The sequence below is a fragment of the Dasypus novemcinctus genome, chromosome 7 (genome assembly GCF_030445035.2).
Source record: "Dasypus novemcinctus isolate mDasNov1 chromosome 7, mDasNov1.1.hap2, whole genome shotgun sequence".
In the NCBI taxonomy this organism is placed as follows: Eukaryota; Metazoa; Chordata; class Mammalia; order Cingulata; family Dasypodidae; genus Dasypus; species Dasypus novemcinctus.
Genome location: NC_080679.1, coordinates 39,101,548 through 39,124,187, shown reverse-complemented (window position 1 = coordinate 39,124,187; position 22,640 = coordinate 39,101,548). Strand labels below are relative to the sequence as shown.

Here is a 22,640-nt window from a genome sequence, read left to right as displayed (position 1 = left end):
CTGCTTATTTGCATGGCACCTTTTCCAATTTGCTGCTTTCCAGAAAGCCCTCATCAATAAAGAGACCAGAGGAGGGGCCTGCTACGGGCGCCAAGGATAAAGACATCGCTGCGGGCTAAGATCAGCATATTGACATCACACAGTTATATTTCTGTGTGATCCCCAGAGGACACTTCCTGCCAGTAAACACCTGGTTTATTGAGTATTTCTGTGGGGTTTTTTCCTTCGTGTTTAGATCGTATATTATTCTCCTCGTAAATCCTGCTACTTTTTTTTATCTGAACAAAATGAAATCAGTTCCAATTGTGCAGCATTTGCATTCACTGTGCTAACTCGCCTCAGTTCTTGCTCCCTGAATATCCGTGGGTCCCTGGGTCCAGGTTGGATCCGCCTTAGCAAATGGTGGCTCCATTAAAGCACACTAAGGGCCCTTTCCAGATGACTCCACTAGAGGCCTTGGCAGATACGGTGGCTGTAACCCTCTTGCGATCTCCCGATCTCTCCCGCAGCTGTCAAAGCCTGCCCCAGGATGCGAATGCCTGCGGCGTGTACTAAGGACGCCTCCGTGAATCCCAAGAAATCAGGAGGCACAGGAGCTTAGGAGGGAAACAAGGCCAGCCCCACCACAAAGGCACCAGAAGCCCTCCAAATGTCAGTACACTGCTGCATTTTTCCAGACTTGCTGCCGGAGCGGCCTTTAACATCCCAAACGTCCTGCTGTGATCCACCGGCTAAAAACGCCGATTGTTAATTGTCTGACCACTACAGAGCAGCTCGTTTTAATATAGTCATGACATGAATGAGCCCCAAGCTCCCCTTTGCCCCTCCCCTGAGGCACCTTGGATCTTGGAGGGAAAAGGGGGCACTTAGTTGGCTATGGTACAATAGGGGCCAGTGTTGAGGTCAGCAATAAATAAGGGGTAACATTGTTTTCCCTGCTGGCAATCAGCAAGTCTTCCTTAAGGATTGAAATAACTTACATTTCTGGAGCAAGCAGCTGAGTAATTGAGAAAGAAGACTCTGTTCCTTTTCAACATACTCAATCTGCCTCTCTCTTTCTCTCTCTCTCTTTCTCACACATACACACATACACACACACTTCCCTCAACACACACACTCCAAATTCCTCAATTGCTGTTCTTACTCTAATATGTAGAGCAAGCCAGCCGTGCTGCCCTAATTTCTATCCTGTAGAGGGACTGGCTTGAGGGCTTGAAATGTGGATGTGAAGAGTATGTTGCTTCAAACGCTACTCCAGTGGAAACAAAACCTTCATGAGTAGGGAGATTTGGGCCAAATATTTAAATAACCTAAGAAACAGCGGCAGCAAAGAAAGACATCATCTTCTACTTTGTCGGTGCTACAGTTCTCTTTTACTTACAGGCTCTGAAGATTGTTCCAAAAACTTCACAAGTCCCAACGGGACCATTGAATCCCCTGGGTTTCCCGAGAAGTACCCACACAACCTGGACTGCACCTTTACCATCCTGGCCAAACCCAAGATGGAGATCATCCTGCAGTTTCTGACCTTTGACCTGGAGCATGACCCTTTGCAGGTGGGAGAGGGAGACTGCAAATACGATTGGCTGGACATCTGGGATGGCATTCCACATGGTGAGTGATGTGGCTGTCACAGAGACACTTCTCGGGAGCTTGCCCTCTGCCAGTTAATTGCTCTAGTAACAGTAAAGAAGAACAAAGACTTAAAAGCTCTTTCGGGTTCTTACATGACCCATGATGACTTTTTCTTCTTCTTCTTAACCAAAGACAGTTTGAGGAAACTACAGAGAGGCACTCTCCTTTCTTAGAGATTTTTCTTTGGAAAAAGATAGGAGAAATTGAGTAGATATGTGGATGAGAATGAGAAAGCCAATAGATGATATTCTTTTCTGCTCCCGGTTGTCAGGAGTTACATAGAAAGTGACTCAGTGATCAAGCCCGATGCCGTAACAGAAAGACTGCTGAGCCAGATTGACTAGATTTGGATCCTGGCCTGCCAATTGACAGCTGTGCATCCTTGGGCAAATTACTTAACCTACCTGTGCCTTATCTGTATAAGTTAGCCATTATCATCATCATTATTACTCTAATTATTTTTGTGAATGTAGCCATAGATGTGGAAAAGGCACATCACCCAAGGCCAGCAGGAAACAGTACTTCTTAAGTAGAGACCAATGTAGATCTTGGGTATATAGGCAGTATCAGCAAGGTAATCAATCTTCCGCTTGTGAAGTCATTCTAAGAATTTTCCAATCTAAGGGAGGCTTGATGCCTAAGCAAGAAGAGTGCTTTTATTTCCTGGGCAAAGCATAAGATTTAGTCAGAAAACCTGGATTTGAGTCCCAGCTCTGCTATTTTCTAACTGTACAAACAAGGGAAAGTCATCTGACCTCTCAGAGCCTCAATTCCTTCTTCTGTGGAACAGGCGTCATAATGATACCTTTCCAGTCCAACCCCTAGGGCTGTGAAGACAGAATGAGAACTTGTCAGTCAAGTGCATTTCACGGAGGGGGGGGCGGGAGAATAGTGGACATTGTTCTTACAACGTCTCTTTGGTTGCTCCTTCTGCATCAAGGCAGACACAGGGATGCACCACGATTACATGGCACACAGTGGTGGAAAGGGAGAGCATCCTGAGCAAGGAGCTTCACCTTTCTGATTCCGCTGCCTTCTCTTTCTCCTGTGTGTGCAGTTGGCCCCCTGATTGGCAAGTACTGTGGAACCAAAACACCCTCCGAACTCCGTTCGTCGACAGGGATCCTTTCCCTCACCTTTCACACGGACATGGCGGTAGCCAAGGATGGTTTCTCTGCACGCTACTACCTGGTTCATCAAGAGCCGCTGGAGAGTGAGTTGGTCACTTGGGAAGCTCTGACCCATCCTGTCATCAGGGCTTTGAGGAAGTGCAGGGAAAGAGAGGCTGACCTCTGGTGAGAGGAGATGGGAACTCTCCCAAATTTTCCATGGCTCACAGCTCAAAAAATGGGAGCTGTATTCTTTTACCAGGAAGATATTAATGAGAAAAGAACAGGATAATTTGGGAGTATGGTGCTCATTTCTTTTTAAAAAGGAAAAAAAAAGCCTACAATGACTTAGTTATTCCCTACAATGTTTACAATGTTGAACCTTTCAACTACTAGGACTAACTTTTAAAAATTGAGTTACAGAATTGTGGAGTGTTTTTCCATTGATCTTTTGCTAATGCAATTAACCGTATGTTTTGCATGTTTGACATAATAAATCCTTAAGTTTTTAAAAAGAAGTAGTTATTCCCAGGGCAAATCACAAGACCATCTCAAGCCTCAGTTTCCTCATGTATGAATGAAAGGGAGAATAGTTAGGATGAGCCAAACAGTGTCCCCTCCTATGCAACATTTTTTTCAGTCCAGGGCCAGCATTCTCCCTCTCCAAACCTCAGTGGCCATTGTCATAAAACTCAGCAATTTTAAAGTCCTTCCTCTTGCCATATATATATTTCTTTCTTTTTATGGACATGAAACACTTCTGGCCCTGGGTAAAGGATGAAGTTTCCCTGGCTAGACTGGTACAGCTGCTTGGACTTTCACTTCATACTTCCGATAAATATCATTTTTTGAGCTTCTGCTATGTGCCAGGCACTGTGCAAAGCGTTGAAAATGTAACTCCTACCCAGCTGTAATGAAACTTGCCATATAGGCTGTCAAAGTATGACCCTGAACTCCACCTTCAAATCAGGTCCTCTTAGACATGTGCTGCAAATGTACTCTCATTTCCATTGGAAAATCCCAGATGACAACTTTTAGGACCAAAGAATCACTTTAAGTATGATTAGAGCTGTGGAAATGTGGCCAAGTTTGCAGACAGCTCACCACATGCATAAATACAGACACAGCAGCCAGGCCTGCAGGAAAGTTGCTAGGTTTTCTTCTGGGTTTTGCCTTTGTTTTTCTATCAAAGACCTCGTGAAGATTAAGTGACAAAGCAACAACACTGCAAATTGCACCAGGTTCTACAAATGGCCATGGCAGTCACTGAGCTAAAGAATAGGTTTGATACCTGAAAATGATTGTTGGTCCTTATCAGACACATGCACACACAAGTATTGATCAGTGTCCATGGTACCCATGGGAAGGACAGCAATTTAACTGATGGCACAAGGCCAAAGTAATTGACTTCTGGGTCTATTTGTCCAGACAGGAGGTACAGAGGTATATAGCATGACATGCATGTGCTCATAGAGAGGTCTCTAAAATACAGGTATTTAGGCTTTACATACACTTATTATTAATAATAATATTAGAGGATATAGATTTACAGAAAAATCAAGCAGAAAACAGAGTTTCCATATACTGCCTTCACACATACAGTTTTCCCTATTAATAGCGTTTGGCATTAGTGTAGTACCTTCTTCAAATTGCTGAAAGAATATTATTATATTTGTGCTATTAACCATAGTCCACAGTTTCTATTAGGGTGCACTGTTTATGTTAGACAGTCCTGTGGTGGTGGTGTGTTTTTATTCTATTTTTTATTTTAATAACATACAACCCAAAATTTCCCCTTTTAACCACACTCAAATATGTAATTCAGTGATGTTAATTACATTCACAATGCTGAGCTCCCATCACCACCATCCATTATCAAATGGTATTTAGGCTTTTAATGTCTGTCTTCTGTGCCAGAACTCATGAGACAGTTGAGTGAAAGAAAGAAAAAAACAAAAGTACCTCCTGGATGTTATTAATAAGGCAGACTTCCCATGCTGTATTAGCCCACCCAGATTGCCACGAGTCTATCTCATGCTACCTGTAGTGCAGTAATAGTGCATCTGGTATCTGTGAGCATCTGTAGCCTGCAGCAGTCATGGTACTAGTGCTCTAGATGGTATTTTTATTTTTATTTTTTTATTTTTTTATTTTTTTTTAAGATTTATTTATTTATTTAATTTCCCCCCCTCCCCTGGTTGTCTGTTCTTGGTGTCTATTTGCTGCGTCTTGTTTCTTTGTCCGCTTCTGTTGTCGTCAGCAGCACGGGAAGTGTGGGCGGCGCCATTCCTGGGCAGGCTGCTCTTTCTTTTCACGCTGGGCGGCTTTCCTCACGGGCGCACTCCTTGCGCGTGGGGCTCCCCCACGCGGGGGACACCCTTGCGTGGCACGGCACTCCTTGCGCGCATCAGCACTGCGCATGGCCAGCTCCACACGGGTCAAGGAGGCCCGGGGTTTGAACCGCGGACCTCCCATATGGTAGACGGACGCCCTAACCACTGGGCCAAAGTCCGTTTCCTAGATGGTATTTTTAATCTGCATTATGATTCTTATTTATCTACACTCTGATTTCTTTTAGGTCCAAATTAGATTTTCTCAGACACAGAGGGACTGTCAGGCTCTCTGACTTGATGTAGTTGTTTTAAAAATGGGCATGTTTAGTTAGGTGTTTAAGATAAGGGAATGCCTGCAAGGACTTGTCCCTGGAAAGGAACAGCGTTTTGTGGGCCCTGGATGTTTGCGGTTGAGAGGCCTGACTCTGCCCTTGACCTTCTCCATTCTCCAGATGTCCAGTGCAATTTTCCTCTGGGAATGGAGTCTGGCCGGATTGCTAATGAACAGATCAGTGCCTCATCTACCTACTCAGATGGGAGGTGGACCCCTCAGCAAAGTCGGCTCCATGGTGATGACAATGGCTGGACCCCCAATTTGGATTCCAACAAAGAGTATCTCCAGGTACTTATATGCATACCAGAGTATGTATGTATTGTTGGGGGAGTGGAGTGGGGGTAGAGTTCCTCATCTAAAGTGGAAGAGAGGCACAAAGAAAATAAACACATCATACTTGAAAGCTCCTTTCTGTCATTCATTCATCCAAAAAATATGAGTTTCAGGCACAAATACACTTTGCTAGGCACTATGCTAGTTACCAGTATTAAGTGATGAGTAAGACAGATGCTGTCCCTGCCCTCATTGAGATGATCAGGCCTTAGAGAAATTGTCTGACCAGAGATACTCTTTGCCTTTCTGCTATAGATATCTAAGGAATATTCTATAATCTATTCCAGATCATCCTCATTCTTGGCATAGGGTAGCATCAGAGACTTGGCATTTTCCTCAGGGTAGGCTTGTGGTGGTGCTAGCTGAGCATGCCAACTTCTGTTGATCTTTGCTATTTGGAGACAACCCTTCCAGGAAGCTCCTTTGTATAAAACTATCAGAACAACACATGGGAAAATGTCACTACCAGGAATGAAACTCAAGTTGCCCAGATGCTCTGCAGCATCTTTCCAGATTATTGTTTGCTTTCCTTCTGAGAGAGACTTGCAGTTCATGCTGAATAATCTTCCCTTGCGCTACAGGCAGGTCTAGTTCTCATCCCCTGGGAAGAAGTAAGCAGGGGGAAAGCAAGCTGCTAGTTCCAGACTACAACAGCTCCTGTTTTTATGTCACACAACAGACAGCCCTGTGACCCATTGGCAAGCCTGTCCCAGCTCTGAAGTGACATGATGACCTCTGCTCTAAGAGGGACATTGCAGAGTAGATGACAGGAAAGGGAGAAAGATGGCTGAGGAACTCCAGGGAGTCCACAGAGATCCTAGCAGCACAACTCTGAGGCTATTGGGCACTGTAACTCCTCTGTGTCGCTCCAAAATCCATTCCATCTTGCAAAGCTTCCAGAAAGTTCTCCTTTATAATTAGGAGTAGAGTTCTCTGAGGCATTCCATTAATTATACTCCTTACTTGGGTCCTTAATCATGTACTTTCTCTTATTGCTATCCACCTGTTTCTCCCACATATATTTTGGACTTCCTTTGAATGCGTAATAATTCTGGGCAGACATTAAGTGGCCCGTAAGTACTTGCAGAATTGCATTTTACCAGTGTGCTCTGGCTAAATTTTGGCCACATAAAAATAGCCATTGAGAAACACTGGCCAGTAAAGGAATAACATCCAGCAATTTCCAAATGCTTCTGGCATTGTGGAAGGTGATGTGCCTCAAAATGTTGGTGCATAAACCTAATTACTTGGGCAGACTCTGCATGCCCTTTGACCCTTTAGTGACCTGAGCAACTAAAAACACAATGGAGTGAGGGTCTGAGGGGTTGGAGGCGGGGTGGTGAAGCCATGAGCTTTGGCTCTTGCAACTTGGGCATCATAAGTGAATTGAATTGAATTGGACTGGAGTGAAGTGGAGTGGAGTAGATTGGATTGGATTGGATTTAGCCATTGTTCCTTAATATAGAATCTGCTTTCACCATCCAAGGCAGGCCATGGTTTAATAAGAAGGGCTCATAGTTCTAGATGGTCAGTGATTACTCTAAAATAAACTTAATACTGTTCCATTCAGATCTGGAAAAAAAAAAAGGAAAAAGACTCAAGCTACACTTTCAGGACATCAGATTGAGTGTCAGATAAGTTGTTTGATTGTCCAGTAGAATTGCAAACTGACACTAATCACAGATACAGCCGAGTGAATCAGATGCAGGGAGCTAAGTATAATGAGAGTGTCCTTTGAAGATAAAACAAGATGCTGCCCTGTGTTAGAACCAGTTGTCCCGTTTTCACCCACCTCTCTTCCCCAGGTGGACCTACGCTTCCTAACTGTGCTCACAGCCATTGCTACACAGGGTGCAATTTCCAGGGAAACCCAGAATGGCTACTATGTCAAATCCTACAAGCTGGAGGTCAGCACGAATGGTGAAGACTGGATGATGTACCGGCATGGCAAAAACCACAAGGTAAATCCATTTCTCCCCCTGGCACACAAGGGTTGGGACAAAAAGTGCTTCAACCCGACTCCACACAGGGGCGGAGTCCTTGTCTAGTCAGGCTCAAATTATTGATGGAGGCAAGGGAGACACTTGGCCTGAAAATATTCTTTCTTAGGATAAAGCGATTGGAAAACGCTATTTCTTGACAGCCTGGCTGCTGTTGCGTCTTGCACAACAGCGAGAGCAGGCCTGCAGTGTGTTCTCTGACTGCAAATGAAGGAGAAAATGCTTTCCCAATCCGTGTCTCCCGTACAGGATTCATTGAGCATTTATGGCCTGAGTCCCTTCCCCATGCTGGGTTAACAATCACAGAACCGCATGAAACTGCAGTTCAGGAGTTACCGAGGTCTGGAAATGAAAGGGCACAAATCCTGAAAGGGAATCACAGTGTCCCAGAGAAGACAGAGGACACTAAATAATGAGGAGCAATTCGTTTGTCAGAGAGTGGGGATCTGAACTGACAATGGGGCTTGGCAGGGAGGCGTTGAACGGCGTTGGCCGGTGCCTCTAGCATCTGCGGCTCCCGGAGGTGTGGTCCGCGTGGGTGACATGGGGTTTTTGTTGTACATCTGGAGGAGTGTCTGGCACTCAGCTCTCTTAAGGCACATGGTGCTCTGGTGGCGAACAGGCCTGCAGCTGGTGCTGGTCGTACGGTACACAGAGCATATGGGGGCTTATTAGAAAGAGCAGGCAGTCTCACCTGGACAGAGAGGTCTGTGATGGGGCCACAGACGCTGAGTTCATCGAGGGCTGACTCTCACGTCCGAGAGAGTGATGTCATGTGGATTCTCAGGCACAGTCCATTCTCTGGGAAGGCAATTGGGGAGGGAGAAAAAGGGGTCTCTCCTTTTTGGTGTCGCAGTGTTCCACCAGGGCCCTGGTCTGTCCTGTTGTGAATTATCAGAATGTGTGTGTGTGGCCACGCCTGGGGGTGCCAAAGATCCTTTCCAAAAGGGAGTGTCCTCAGATCCCATCACCGCCCCAGGCAGCTTCCTCTTGCTAGTACAACCCGAGACCTTTGGCCCAGAAAATCCTGAATTATAAGGTTAGCATTGTCTCACTCAGGGAAATATGGGTCTTCAAGGGGGTAGTTTTTTGGGTTTTTTTTTTTAATTAAAATCACCACATGAACGTGGCACCATTTGTTTGAAAATCCTGGCTTCTGGGTATTACCAGGTATCCAAGAGAAAAATGTCCCCATTTCACAGATACGGAAAGTGAGGTGCTGAGCAGTTGAAAGAGTTCCCCAGCTGGATGTGTTGGGCTGACGTCCGGTTCCTCACCGACTTGGTTTCAAGAAGAGTTGCTAGATATCAGCTGGGAATGGCAAGCCTGATGGCAGAGGGCGCTGGGAGCACCAAGGGGCCAAGTCCCTATCCACCCCACTCCTTTTCCACTCAGGCCTTTTTTCTGCACCCACCCTTCTCAATAAAGAGGCTGGTAGAACCTGGCCTCTCCGCCAGGCAGGCGTGGGCCAGCAGCTGGGTTGGGAGGGGTCCCAGGGGAGAAGAAGGAATTTTACCTGACTGTCTCCCTCTCCAGCCTCAATGACTAAGCAGCACTGGCCAGAGGGATACTGTAGCATAAGCTGATTTTAAAAGCATGCGGATGGACCAGGATGCTATTTAAAACACCATTTGTAGGAAATCTGTTCATAGAAATACCTTAGCACTGCACATTTTTGATAGAATGCTCTCCTCCCTGGCTTTATCCTGGGTGTTCGTTCTGCAGGGAAGATAGTCCTGAGAATTGAATTTTGCTTTTTGGTCTCCTTTGAATCAGTCTTCTCAACTTTTTCATATTGAGTAAATTCTCTCTCATTCTCTCATTCTTTCTCTTCTTCTTATCTTTGGCTAAATTTCTTTCCCCAGCAGCCACTGGGTAACTTAGGTTTGTTGTTGTTGTTATTTTATTTTTTAGTGAATTGGTCCTGTCCAAATTATGGGAGCTGGGACAGAGGAAAGGTCCTTTCTGTCCCCATTAGAAATTCATCCTTGGGGTGCCTAGAAGGAGGCAGGAAGGAGCCACACGCTCCCTCCCGCCACAGCAGGTGTGGTGGGAGATGGAAGAGAACTGCCCAGCCCTCCCCTCGAAGTGTGGTCTCTGCCCCTTCATTAGCACATCCCCCAGATGTCTGCATTCAACGTGCAGATTCCGAAGCGTTCACGGTGCGCCAGCGTGGCGCTCTGCACTGTTCGGGTTGAAATAGTTGCGTGAACCATGCCAAATAGATTTGTCAAGTCTGCCGCAGTTTGATTTGATGCCATGAGGGGGAGGCAGGGTGAGGAGGGGAGTCGGGGCGGTGCAGGGAGAGGCCGCGTCCACGCTGGGTGCCACCACTGAGTTGCTCTTTGTAGCCGCTGGATGGTAGGCGCTGTGCCAAGCTAACTGGTGCTAAGTGGAGGGCTTGAAAGTGAAGCGCAGACAGCAGGACCTAGGAGAAAAGCAAAGCAGGGGTGGAGGCAGCGGCCTTTTCTGCTCTGTGGCATCAAGGGGAGATTTAAAAAACACTTTCCCCGCGCAGGAGGTGCAAGTGTTTGGGGCAGAAATGTGGGAAATAAATTTCCATTCCCCAGTCACTGTCAATACCTGTGCAGTGTACTAAGGACCAAGGATTTGGGGAAGTGGGAGAAAAAAAAGATAAAGATTAATGAGCGCTTAAGGTGATGGGGGATGGCTATGCTCTTTCCTTGCAAAACATGATTTACAATTTAGACCCAGGCTGGGCCAACGCAAAACTTAGGCCTCTGGGGGAGCAACTTCCTTCTTGCTGCCAGGGTGTGAGGAAGGCCTTCTTAGTCTCTTTTCAGCCAACAGGTAATCATGAGGTTGCCTATGAGAAAGGCAGGTTCACTGTTACCAGAGTATTGAAGCAGCCTCCTGGCAAAATGCAGCCCACTTATGTGGGCCACATGGATGAGTCCCAATTCCACATGCTATAAATATGGAACCTATGATTTTCATATAGGGCGGACCTCCTTATCCATATTTATGGCGTAACCACAAGGCAGAGAGCTCTTCCCCTGATGGAACCCATTTCCAGCCCATGTGCTCACTTAGTTTATACAAATTGCTTTACATACATTTCTCCAGAAACCACAGGCAGAAACTACTGCTTTTGGTTTCACCAGCTGCATTAATAATACCCTAGGCATAGACATAATAGTGCTGTAAAGACAATAGGTGAAGTTCATGGATGTATAATTATATTTACAATTAACTATGGATACAGATACCGAGAGACACATGGAGAAAAATGGGGAGATCGAAAACACGAGATCCTGGCTAAGGTCCTGCCCACATCTGAGATGCTGATTCCAGGAGTGTTCACTGGAGGGATGGGCCACTCCTGAGGTGGTGCCGTGGCTAGTGGAAGGACAAGGAACTGGGCCCCCAGAGTGGCCTTTGTCCTTCTACATTTAAGCAAAAGCCCTTAGTGTTTAGGTATCCCTTCTTCGCTATACATGGGCATCTGTCTCCCTTGTTGACACAATTCTGGTGACATGTTGCTGAGTTGTTATAATGTATTTAGGAGAAATTTGGGATAAAAGAGAGAATCTACAGGGTGCTAAATATATCCTGTTTTCCAAATGAGGATGGAAGGGTGAGGACAGGGGTAAGGTAAGGTTTGGGTCCAAGCGCCTTCAGAATTACCCCATAATGAATGGCAGAAATACACTAAGCTCAACATTTTAATGTAATGATGATCTCCAAGGGGCTCAGAGAACCCTGAGGCACCAAGCTTATTTGCTTCAGAATTTAACAATATTTTACCAACTGTGGGATTGAAGCTTTCAGAGATGATATAATTTGCCCCAGGGACTCAGGAAACCGTGGGAGTCCCTTGGAAGGCACCTGGGTGTGGGGCTCTGATTTCTGTGCTGGCGCTCTTGACAGTCAGATGCAAGCCTCGCTTGTGTTTTCACATTGAGGAAATTGGCTTCCTAGATGTTCAGTCTAAGCTATGCATTTTCACGGAAAGCCTACGCTGTAATAGAGTTCTGAAGGCAAGCTGCGCTTGGACAGTATGGCTTGGAAAATTGGGCCCATCATTTTGGAGTTTATGCTTCATCATAGAATCATGAAGAATGTAGAGTGGAAGAAGTTGCTGTTTGCTTTATTTGGCCACATCCATTTAAAACAAGTAAACAGCTCCCTTGAAAACCCTCTGTCCTATACTTATTTTCTAAACTAAAACAAATAATTTTTTAATCCACTGTGAGAGTTTACCACCCTCTGAAATTTTCAGAGCCTTGGGAGGCGAGAGAGTGGTATCAGAAAAGCAACCCCCCAAATCAGGGGGCTAATGTTTAGAACCACATGACTTCTATTTTCAGAGCTCAGATGGTACACCCTGTGACCCTGGAAATTTCTCTTAACAGCTCCATGCTGCAGTGTTTCTGTCTGCCCAAATGGAATGGTGCTTCAGCTACTATTGGCAAATCACCTGGAGATCTGTGGGTAGAAGTCTCTTTGAAGATATAATTAATGTATTAGACCTACAATCGCTTCTTGAGCAGAAGCAAGTTATCAATTTAAAAAGTAACAAGAGCCCATGGGATGTTTATCTGCCTCTTTTATAATCATAGGTCTGGAAGGGACTGCGATAAGTCATCTGGGCCCTTCCCCTGTGTCTGATGAGGCCTGCCACTGAGCTGCCTCAGATCAGTGTTACCCACCCTAGCCTCAGTCTTCCATTAGGGAAGAAATTATTCCTTCAAGTAATAATTTGAGTTTTCAAACTAAACATTGTTTTTTTTACTTCCTGGTGGATGACTGGCTTCCCCTTATCCCTTTTGTGGTATTAATTTGTTCATTGTGTGTAAGGTTAGGACAATGACTCAAACCGTGAGTTAGTAATGGGCATCAACCTTCAGAAGCCATGGATATGACTGCATCCTCTAACCATGGTTTTGTATGTTCTGAAGAGGGCATATGCCCGATCCCAGTTAAAGTCCCTGAGTTTATCTGCTCACCTCAATCATGACTAAGAATCCAGTGCTCTGGATAATTAAGTTTGTCCCTTATCCATTTGCCATGGGATGAGCTCAGACCTTTAGCCCCGCCACTTAGGAAGCTCAAGGGAAAATTTCATTATACATAAGCTTGGGACCTTTTCTCCATCAGGCTCCTGTAGCTGGCTTCACCCAACTCCCGTGGGTGCTGAATTGTGTCCAGGAACCGAGGACAGCCTCCCTGGCGCTCACAGCCTTGATGCTAAATTCCCTTTGCTCTCAGGGCCAGCGCTCTGGGGAAAGGGCTGAGGAGTGGGTGTGGAAGGGGTTGTGATGCTGCGGGGTCTGGGGAAACAGCTCTCCTCGCCCCAACCCCAGCATGTCCAGAGGAGAGTTGGCTACAAGCCTCACCTGGGTGATCCTCAGGCCCTTTGCTGTCACCATTTCCCTGCTCTGTGGTTAGCTGAGATTCCATCTGGAATACGCACGCAGGTGTCAGGTACCCCCGGCCCCTTCGGGCCCCTTTGCTCTCTTCTGCCCCTCCGGAGAGGTAAAGACATTTCCCGAAAATATGCTGAAATGCCTGCTTTGGGTGGTTTGTCGGGTGTAGACGGCCCTTTCCGCCCACTTTGGGGGTCGGCGTTTCTCCCTCCACCGTTCCAGGAGGGTATCGCGGTCCCGTCCAGCCCCATCCTTGCTCTGAAGCTGCCCTTTCCCGCCAGCCCCAAATCCCTGAGCTGTCCTCCTCCCTCCTCCCTGATGCTTTCCTGTCTCAAATCCTGAAACCCTAATCCTGTTAGGATGCTGCGTTCTAGGGCTCAGCGTCTCGATGGGGGTAACCTAATCCCGCGGTAAATCTAGCGGCCCCACAGGGCACGCACAGATGGGGATGCGCCCGCCGCGCCCACCCCACTCCCGGAGAGAAGCCCGCCGCCTCCCGCCCGCCGCGCCACCGCCCGCTCCTGCTCCTCTACCTCTTCCTTTATGTCAGTAAGACTGCTTGATGGCAAAAACAGCCCTAAATTGGAGGAGGAGGAGAGAGGAGGTCATCGCGGTCACGAATGAGCATTTCGTTGTGAGGGCGCCTGCCTTGCCCTTCCCCCACCTCTCCTCCCTGAAGCGCTGCTCGTTTTCTCTATCCCTCGCTCTCCTGTATGTGTATATATGCATAGGTACATGCCTTCTGACTCGGCATCTGGCTAAGTTCCCACATCCACTAGAATGAAAGCAGCTTTAATTTTTTTTTTTTTTATGATCTTTAAGACGGAATTTTAAGAGAGAAATGTCAGACCCATGATTTACAAATAGGAAAAAAAAAGCCCATTACCTTAACATCATTCTCCCCCAAGTGCAACATCCACCCCTACCCCCTCCTGTTTTTTGCAACAAATTAATTAAGTAGGATGGCATTCATTGATTAACAATTTATTTTTACGTGTAGACCCAAGAGCTGGCTTTAGAGAAAATGCAAGGGAAGGGGATGGGAGAGGGAGGACAGGCACTTGGTTCTGCAGTCAGAATGAGCCAGTACCATGGTTTCTGAGACACATTTTTAAAATATGCTGCCAGTTTCCCCAGTTTTCACCCTCTATCCCTTGCCACCTTTCTTTTCTGCCTCCTTTGTTCTGCTCCTCCTTGAGCATCTATGCCAAGTAGATTGAAAAGGAGAATTTTGGAGGCAATGAAACATTTATTAGTGGAGAGAAATATTTATTTTAAAAAGGAAGAAGATCTCATGCACAGTTTCTACCTCAGGGCTCTAGCAAGCACTGTGTTGTCTTTGAAAAATTTCCTGCTTTCTTTGCAGTCCCTGGAGCTGGCCACGTTCAGATATTTACAGCAAAATAGAAATAAACTGCGGGTCACACCATGGGTAATGAAGAGACAGGCATGTGCGGACTGAATACCAAAGCCCTGCTCAAAGTGGAGGCAGTGCACCTAACGCAAGACTGCATCTGTCTGCCAAAAGCCCTCCTCGTTTAGGAAGGCTAGGCAACGAGGGGCTTGAAAACTTTGACAGAAACCCTCACTTCGGCCCCTTGAGGCAGGGATAATGACAGGTGGAGTCTCTACCATCCTGGGTACTTGGATGTCGGTGGCAAAGATTAATGGTGTATAAGAGAGGGATTTAGGCCCGGCAGGAAAGCCCCTTACCTAGAGGTTTGGAAGGCAGGCAGGCCATAGCTCTCACTCTTTTTTTTGCAGCAGGAACTGATGTCCCTGCCTGGTCTTTTTTTTTTTTTGAAAGATTATTTATTTCTCTCCCCTCCCCCCCTGCCCTGGTTGTCTGTTCTCTGTGTCTATTTGCTGCATCTTCTTTGTCTGCTTCTGTTGTTGTCAGCGGCATGGGAATCTATGTTTCTTTTTGTTGTGTCATCTTGTTGTGTCAGCTCTCCATGTGTTCGGCACCATTCCTGGGCAGGCTGCACTTTCTTTCGCTCTGGGCGGCTCTCCTTATGGGGTGAACTCCTTGTGCGCATCAGCACTGCGCACGGGCCAGCTCCACACGGGTCAAGGAGGTCCGGGGTTTGAACCGCGGACCTCCCATGTGGTAGACGGATGCCCTAACCACTGGACCAAGTCCGCCGCCCCTGCATGGTCTTTAAAAAGTATTCAAGGAGGGGTCGCAGGGGAGAGGAAGCTGCATCTAGAAAGGGGCGAGGGACAGAGAAAAGATGACCTCAAACCACCAGTGATGCTTTCTGGCTAGATAGTTTTTACTAGACTATATATTATTGTCTTTTAGTGTTTACATGATATTATATGGTCCATTCTGTATGGATATGCAAGCCTGGTCAAAGCACATGGTTTTCTTTTCCTGGTGGGGGGTGGATAGAAAATAACAAAACTGGATGACTGATTTAATTGGCAGGTACCCCCTCCCTGCCAGAGGTACAAATCAGAAAGTCCATGAAATGTTGCTGCTTTTTAGAGTCTTTCTTACTGAACATAAGCCAAAGACCTCAACAATCAACTGGAAAATGTTGGTTTACATTCAGAATTCAGCAAGGCACCAACTAGATTATCCAGACCACTTGGTACCCTGAATTTTTTTTAAGTTTTCTATATTGAGATGAGCAGGAAGAAATCTTTATGTTCAGCATAGCTTCTTTTTTGACAACAAACACAACACATGCACAAACACACACACATATATATAGGTATTTTTAATAATTACAAAATAGTCAGCACTGCCCCTATCTCTTAAGAAGTGGTGCTCCTTCAGCAGAGAACAGAATGGAATACAAGGTCAAGAGCAAACAAGAACCCAAGAAGGAACTAGGGTCAGAAACAGGAAGGATAATTTGAAGGCAAGTTGAAAAGAGCCTAGGGTAACCTGGTAATAAAAGTGCATGTCCCCCATGACACCCAACTTTTGAAGAAGATGTTAAAATTTGATCATCATCTTTTTTTATGTTCCTATCTGGGTGTAACATACACTGACAACCCATAGATATACCTCTATGTCAGGTTTATTAGGGACATCTCATGGCAAACTTATGGCCTAAAAGTTTTTGACCTTGAGGTGGGACTTGGGAGCCAGTGGCTTTCAGAACTTGAACTCTCCCAATTGTCCAAAGACCCATTTGTTATTTGTGGCTTAGCTTCCATTCAAGCATCTAGCCTGTGTAGGCATTGGAGCCAGCAAGGAAGTCTGGTAAACTTTAGGCTATCTGCAAGCCTATTATCAACTTTATTTTCATGAAGGAGAAACCAAGGTATCTAAGATTTATTGATTTGCCTATAGTGATTCAGGAGTCGGCAGGGAATAGGGAATAAAACCAATTTCCTGGCATCATTTCCCATGCATACAACCCCTTACTTTGCAATGCTTAGACTGGAAGCCAAGAATCCATCTCAGGGAGTTTGATCAGAAAACATATGAAGGGTGATTTGGAAACCACAGAAGCATTGAGAAAGTCATAAAGATGTATAATATATGATGGCATCTACCAGCTATAAATAGGGAGATGCAGGGAGAAAAATAGAGACCTTGTAAATCCATTGGGTCAGGAGAAATAGAAACTGCTTAATATTTCATTAAAAATGGATTTTCATAAATTGCACTTGGATATCTTTGGGCGAAAGACAATATGTAAGGACTAAGGCGTTATTCATTACTCTTTGTTATTAATAATTTGAATTGTTATTGAACCAACACATCAACAAGGTCTATTCTCCCTATGAGTGGAGCATTCACGATGCGTTCTGGGCACTATTAAAATTGTATAAAAATCCACAGCACTTGTCTTCAGAAGCACTTAGACCATAAGGGACAGCTCTGACTAAAATTCCCCAATAGAAGTGGACAGTCTCGGGGCAGTTCAAATGGCAAGCTAGATGTGAAAACTCTTTTGAAGAAAGCCTTGGAATCTAGGGGTCAGAAAGGACTTAGAAATCAACTCATACAATCCTCTCATTTAACAGAGAAAGAAATGGGGGTCCTGGATACGAGTTAATTAGCAGCAGGGACTGTTCCCTGGCTCCTTGCTCAGTGGTTGTTTTTTTTTTTTCCCACTATGCCACACTCACAGTGAAGGGTTTAAGAAATGTTTAATAATAGGATGGTGCTCCTTCTGTGAAGGGTCCAGAGAGCAAATAGGAACACAAGGTCAAGAGCAAGCAAGAAACCAAGAAGGAACTAGGCTTCGAAACAGGAAGGGTAATTTGAAGGCAAGTTGAAAAGAGCCTTCAGTTGGTTCCAGGTATGGGAGAAGAGTGAGCAAAATGGAATGGCAGAAGTGAGTTCAATTTGAGTAGTCCAATAGTTGTCTAGAGTAGATGAACCATGAACTTGCCTTCTTTTCTGATTGCTGCCACTGCAAGCAGAGATCAGGGGAGCCCACCAGAAGCCTGTGGCCATAGGCATGCATGTCCCCAGGAAGACCACGCCCATCCCGAGGAAGGCCACACCCATCCCTGGGCAGGGGCACCAAACATGGGCCCCCACAGGCCCACGTGCAGCCACACACATGCCAGCGTCCCCAAAGGCTGCCCGCAGATGATATCAGTTCCTGACTGAGGGGGAAAAAGAAAAGGTTTCTTCATGTTGTCTGCCAAGGCTGAGAAATGAAGGGGTCAGATAAGAAAAAATAGGATATTAAAAACACATAAGACATGCTGTGTTTCTAAACGGTGCCAGTGTGGCATGTGTGCTGTGGGTTAGCAGCTGTGTTAAAGTTCAAATCCACTCAAAATTCCAATTATGTATTCACATGGCATATTCGCCCCCTGCGCCTGCTCCGACCCCCATGTGAACTCTGTAGCGTCTCCTGATGGAGGCCACACACACAGCCGTCATCCCCTTCTTCCGAGAGGGCCAGTCTAGCCGTGGCCCCTGCTGTTCCCAGCACCCATCCTAAATAAGCAGAGTGCTGTATTTGTTTCTTCCTTGCCAAAACAAAGCAAAGCAAAACACACACACACAAAACAAAAAAACAAATAACCTCTGCCTTCTGCTGAATTCTAGAACTGATTAATCTTTTTTCATGGATTCAGCAATTCCCTCCTTTTCAGCAGAATGCAGAGCTCTTTACCAGCACTGGGGCAGCCAAGGGATGGGAATGGTGAGGGCAAAGCTTTCCTGGGCTCCCTTCCAGTCATCCCTCTCGGCACTTCTTCCCATAGGCCTTCTCCTGGGCATCCAGCTCTATCCCTCTTGCCTTCTGTTCCTTGAGCCCTTCGCCTTCCCTTGTTTGCTTTATCTTCTTGCACCTCTTCATCCTCAATCACTATAAAGGAGGCAGCACAATCTAAACTGGGAGAGAATAGAGAACCAGCCCTCTCCCTGGGCTCACAGTGATCTGCAACAGAGGAGAAAACTGACAGCCTTAGGACCAGGCATAGGATGGCTCCCCAGGGCAGGAGAGAAGGTAGTAAGGTAGAGGGCTGGGCAGGAGCCTGAGACTCAATGGGCAGGGCCCAGGAACTAAGGGTTCTTTCCTTTTCTCTCCTCCTCTGTTTATCTTAAGCAAGCCAATTCCCTTCACTGGCTGTAAAATGTGTGATGTCTCTTTACCCCCACTGTCAGTGATGTGTTATTAAATGGCTTTAACTTTTGCCCTTTCCAAACGGGAAATTTGGAGCATTCAAGGTGGCCACATAGCAGAGTTCCTGGACAGAGTTCATGGAGAAGAAAGGACTACGTGGTTGATTGGCTCTAAGCCTCTGTGCTGCTCTTTGCCATTACCCAAAACCATGCTAAGGTGGGATCATATGGCCAGTGACTCTACCTCCATTTAACTCAAGCCTGCAGACCATAAGAGTCCCATGACTCAGCCACCAATATAAATCCTGCAGATTCATTTTAAAAGATGAGAAACTACCAGCTTAAAGCCTAAAAGCATGACAAGAGCTTTGGGTCCAGAAAGACATCTGTGTGCCTGTTTCTTCATCAATAAAATGGTGATGATAATACTTTTCTCCCAGGGTGTTGTAGAGATAATTGTGTTTACACAGTGACTGGCTTAAAGATATTCAGATATGCCACTTTCCCCAGTCTTCTTGTCCCTATCTTTTGAGTGCCCTCTGACAGCTGGTGTGTTCTGGGTATCATGAGCTGAAGTACATAACTCCCCCAGCTAGGAGAACTTGCTGGTTGTGCAGAGTAGATGTCTAGTCACTTGGTTGTTATGGCTATGGCAGGTGTAATTTAGAAGTGATGGTTGACTAGTTGTTGGTTTTTCCCTCCACCCTTACCCTGGGAGACCGAGAGATACTCACATACACTTGCTCCAATTCTTTTTTTTTTTTTTTTTTTTTTCCAATGGAGAGCACAAAGCAGCATAAGGTCCATATGGCAGTTATTGATTTAGGCCATCTGGTAAGGTAGGACTTGCTTCTACCACAGTGGATCAGAAGTTACTTCAAAAGGCCTTTCCTCCCATAAGATCTCCCATGGTCAGATGGGGACCGGGATGAATTTCATTGCAGGGCGGGACTACAGCGAAGCCAGAGCAGGCCTCCGAGGTACTGTCTGCAACCCTGACCCTACAACAAAGACCAGAGAGACGGGGGAGTGTGTTGATTGACACAGGGGCATTGGGGGTAGACAGTGCCCACTCACTCGTTCTGGAGTGGGGGAAGCCTCTCAGTCACTAACAAAAACAATTGTGAAACACTTTACTATTATAAAATGTCCCGAAAATTTTCCTATATGCCAACCACATGACAGAGAGAGAGTGTCAAGTTCAAGCTAGTGAATAAGGGGTCTGCCACCCTAAAGGATGGACATTTCTGCTCTGTTTTTCAAGGATATTCAACTTCTTTTTTCTTCTTCATCTTTTTTTTTTTTGGTCTGAGCTTCTGAAGTGTTTTTCTTTTCAAGGTTCCTTCCTCTGCTTGCTCTCAGCCCAGAGGCAAAATTTTCCTTCCCTCCAAAAGTTTTTGTGAAAACCATTTATTGTTTTCAAGTTAGAGCACTGTGAGAAATTAAATTTTTTCCATGGCATTTCTAAAAAAGCCCTAAACAACAAGCCCTCTGATTATTTTTAAGCTTGAGGGAAATAAAATTCAACAGAACTTTCCCACCCCCTCCAGAGAAGACTGCATGAGCAAACAGGGATTTCAATAATGTGGTTTCCCATCTCGTGTGACAGGTATTTCAAGCCAACAGTGATGCTACCGAGGTGGTTCTGAACAAGCTGCACACACCACTGCTGACGAGGTTCGTCAGGATCCGCCCTCAGACCTGGCACTCAGGCATCGCCCTCCGGCTGGAGCTCTTTGGCTGTCGGGTCACAGGTGAGGAAGGGTGCTCCAGTGAGGTTGGGGAGTGACTGTGTCCTAGGATCTGTTCCCTCCATCAGCCCTCTGCAAACAACATGATTGCACCAACTGATCTTACCAGAGGATTGGTTGAAGGGCTCAAGTCCTCCCAGAGTTTTTTTCATTCATTCATTCAGTATATATGTATTTAATAAGGATCTATTTCTACTAGCTATCAATTTTTGAAACTAAGCTGTCTATCAGGTTCCATTCTAAGCACTTAAGGTATGTTAACTTTTATAATCCTCAGGACTCTATGAAGTAGGTGTTATTATTCTTCACACTTTACTCATGAGGAAACCAAGACTTGGAGAGCTAAGTCATCCAGCCAGCAAGTGGTAGAGCCAGGGTTTGAACCTAGGCAGTTTGAGTCTTGAGCCCTTGCTCTCAAATAATGGTCTCTACTGCTTCAACTGGGGACCAAGAGCTATGCTAGGCACTGTGGATACTACGGTGAGTAAAACAGAACCTGTTCTATGTGGGCATATGGCTATGTTGGGAAGACATATTCATAAACAAGCAAACCCACCAATAAATGTTAAATCATAACTGTGATAAAATACCTCAAAGCAAAGGCCCATGGTCTTTGGAGGTACCTTGTTGGAGAGTTGACCTAGTGAGACAGGGAGGACTTTCTTAACAACTGAGCTGAGTCTGAGCTGAGTTGGCAGATAGACCTTTGTTGTGAAGAGGGAAGTACACCAGGCAGTGTTCAACAGCACAATGACCAGAGGGACCAAAAGAGAAAGTGAAGGGGGTGTGTATGGCATGTGAGCTGATCCCCAAAGTTGTAATATAGAGGGCAGATTGGAGAGGACTAGAGTGGGAGCTGGGGCACAGTTTATGAAACTGGTGCAGTTTATGAAACTGGTGTGGATGAGAGGTGATGGTGGACAGCCCAATCCCTTTGTCTTGTGGACTCATCCTAGAGGGAACAGATGGATTCTTTGGCCTGGAAGGGTCTGCAGTGTACATTGCACCCACTGCCCTGCACCCTAGTCATTGCAGTTCTTATAGATTGCCTCATGGTGTGACACTGTTTTAAGCTTTGAGTTAAAACACCTTGTATTTGTATAGTCTCTACATCTCTCACGTCAATTTCTTGTACATAGCTCATCCACTCTTCCTAGTGTGGTAGGCAGGCAAGGCAAAGACTGATGAGGAAACCAAGACTCAGAAAGGCTAAGCAGTTTGCCCAAAGTCATCCAACTAGAAGATAGCAGACCCAGAAACTGAACCCACATTTCCTCAATACAAATTCTCTGCCCTTGTTGTTATGACACAAAGACCCAGCTTCCCTCTTATGGGTGTGGTTATTTTAATACCAAGGGACCTATGTTCTGTCCCTTCCATGTGGCTTTTATAGGCCTGCAAAACACTAACTCGCAAGGGTTTAGCTAAGACTCATTTTTCTGGGAGGTTAAAAGGAAAGAGCCAGTGAATTTGAGGAAGCAGACAACCTGGAAGATTGTCTTTATCTATGACTCAATTTGCAAGTGTTTAATGTGCACTTAGCACAAGTGTTAGCCCTTCCTTGGACACTATTTATTCTCCACTCACTCATTCTCTTCACAAATACTTACTGAGGAGCTGAAGAGAGAGAAAAGTGAACAAAGCAGATGGGGGTCTCTACTGTCATGGAACTTTCAGGCTGGTGGGCAAGACAGAAAAACAAATGTAAGTACTGGATGATGATAAATTCAGATGTGTGTCTAGAGGAAAAGAAGAGGGTGCTTTGGAATAGAGTGGCTGAGGGGACCTAACTTAACATTGATTGAAAGGTTGGGTCAGCCTTTCTGAGCAAGTGACACTTGAGCTTAGGGTGAGTAAAGGTGAGTGTGGTGATGATTGAAAGGGAGAACATTTTGGGTAGCAGTAACAGATGTGTGGATCCAAGGCAGTAAAGAGCTGTGATCACATGTGTGGAAGTAAAAAGACATGATAGTGAACCCCCAGGAAGATTTCAATCTCGTTGGCAAAATGATCACCCAGGAAACAAATCAATGCTCCGCTAAGTTCCACTGCATACATCATCCCAGGGATGATCAGAGGCAACTGATGAACTGATGTCCCCCAAAAGATATGCCCGACACCCTTTCCAAAGAGTCCTGGGCACCCAGTTAGATGCTGTAAATACAAATAGATAACAGTTGTTAGATATTTACACATGCCAGGCACAA

General features: G+C 45.7%; 1 protein-coding gene across 2 annotated transcripts in view; it reads left to right on the top strand.

Annotated features, from left to right (window-relative positions):
* The window catches only part of NRP2 (neuropilin 2), a 117,470-nt gene that overhangs the window by 38,639 nt on the left and 56,191 nt on the right, over positions 1-22,640 (top strand). For both annotated transcript variants that reach the window (XM_004459897.5, XM_004459900.5), the window contains exons 4-8: positions 1,384-1,614; positions 2,693-2,848; positions 5,530-5,699; positions 7,550-7,705; positions 20,292-20,436. In XM_004459897.5, coding sequence (XP_004459954.1) covers positions 1,384-1,614; positions 2,693-2,848; positions 5,530-5,699; positions 7,550-7,705; positions 20,292-20,436 — 858 coding nt within the window. The remainder of the gene's footprint in view (positions 1-1,383; positions 1,615-2,692; positions 2,849-5,529; positions 5,700-7,549; positions 7,706-20,291; positions 20,437-22,640) is intronic.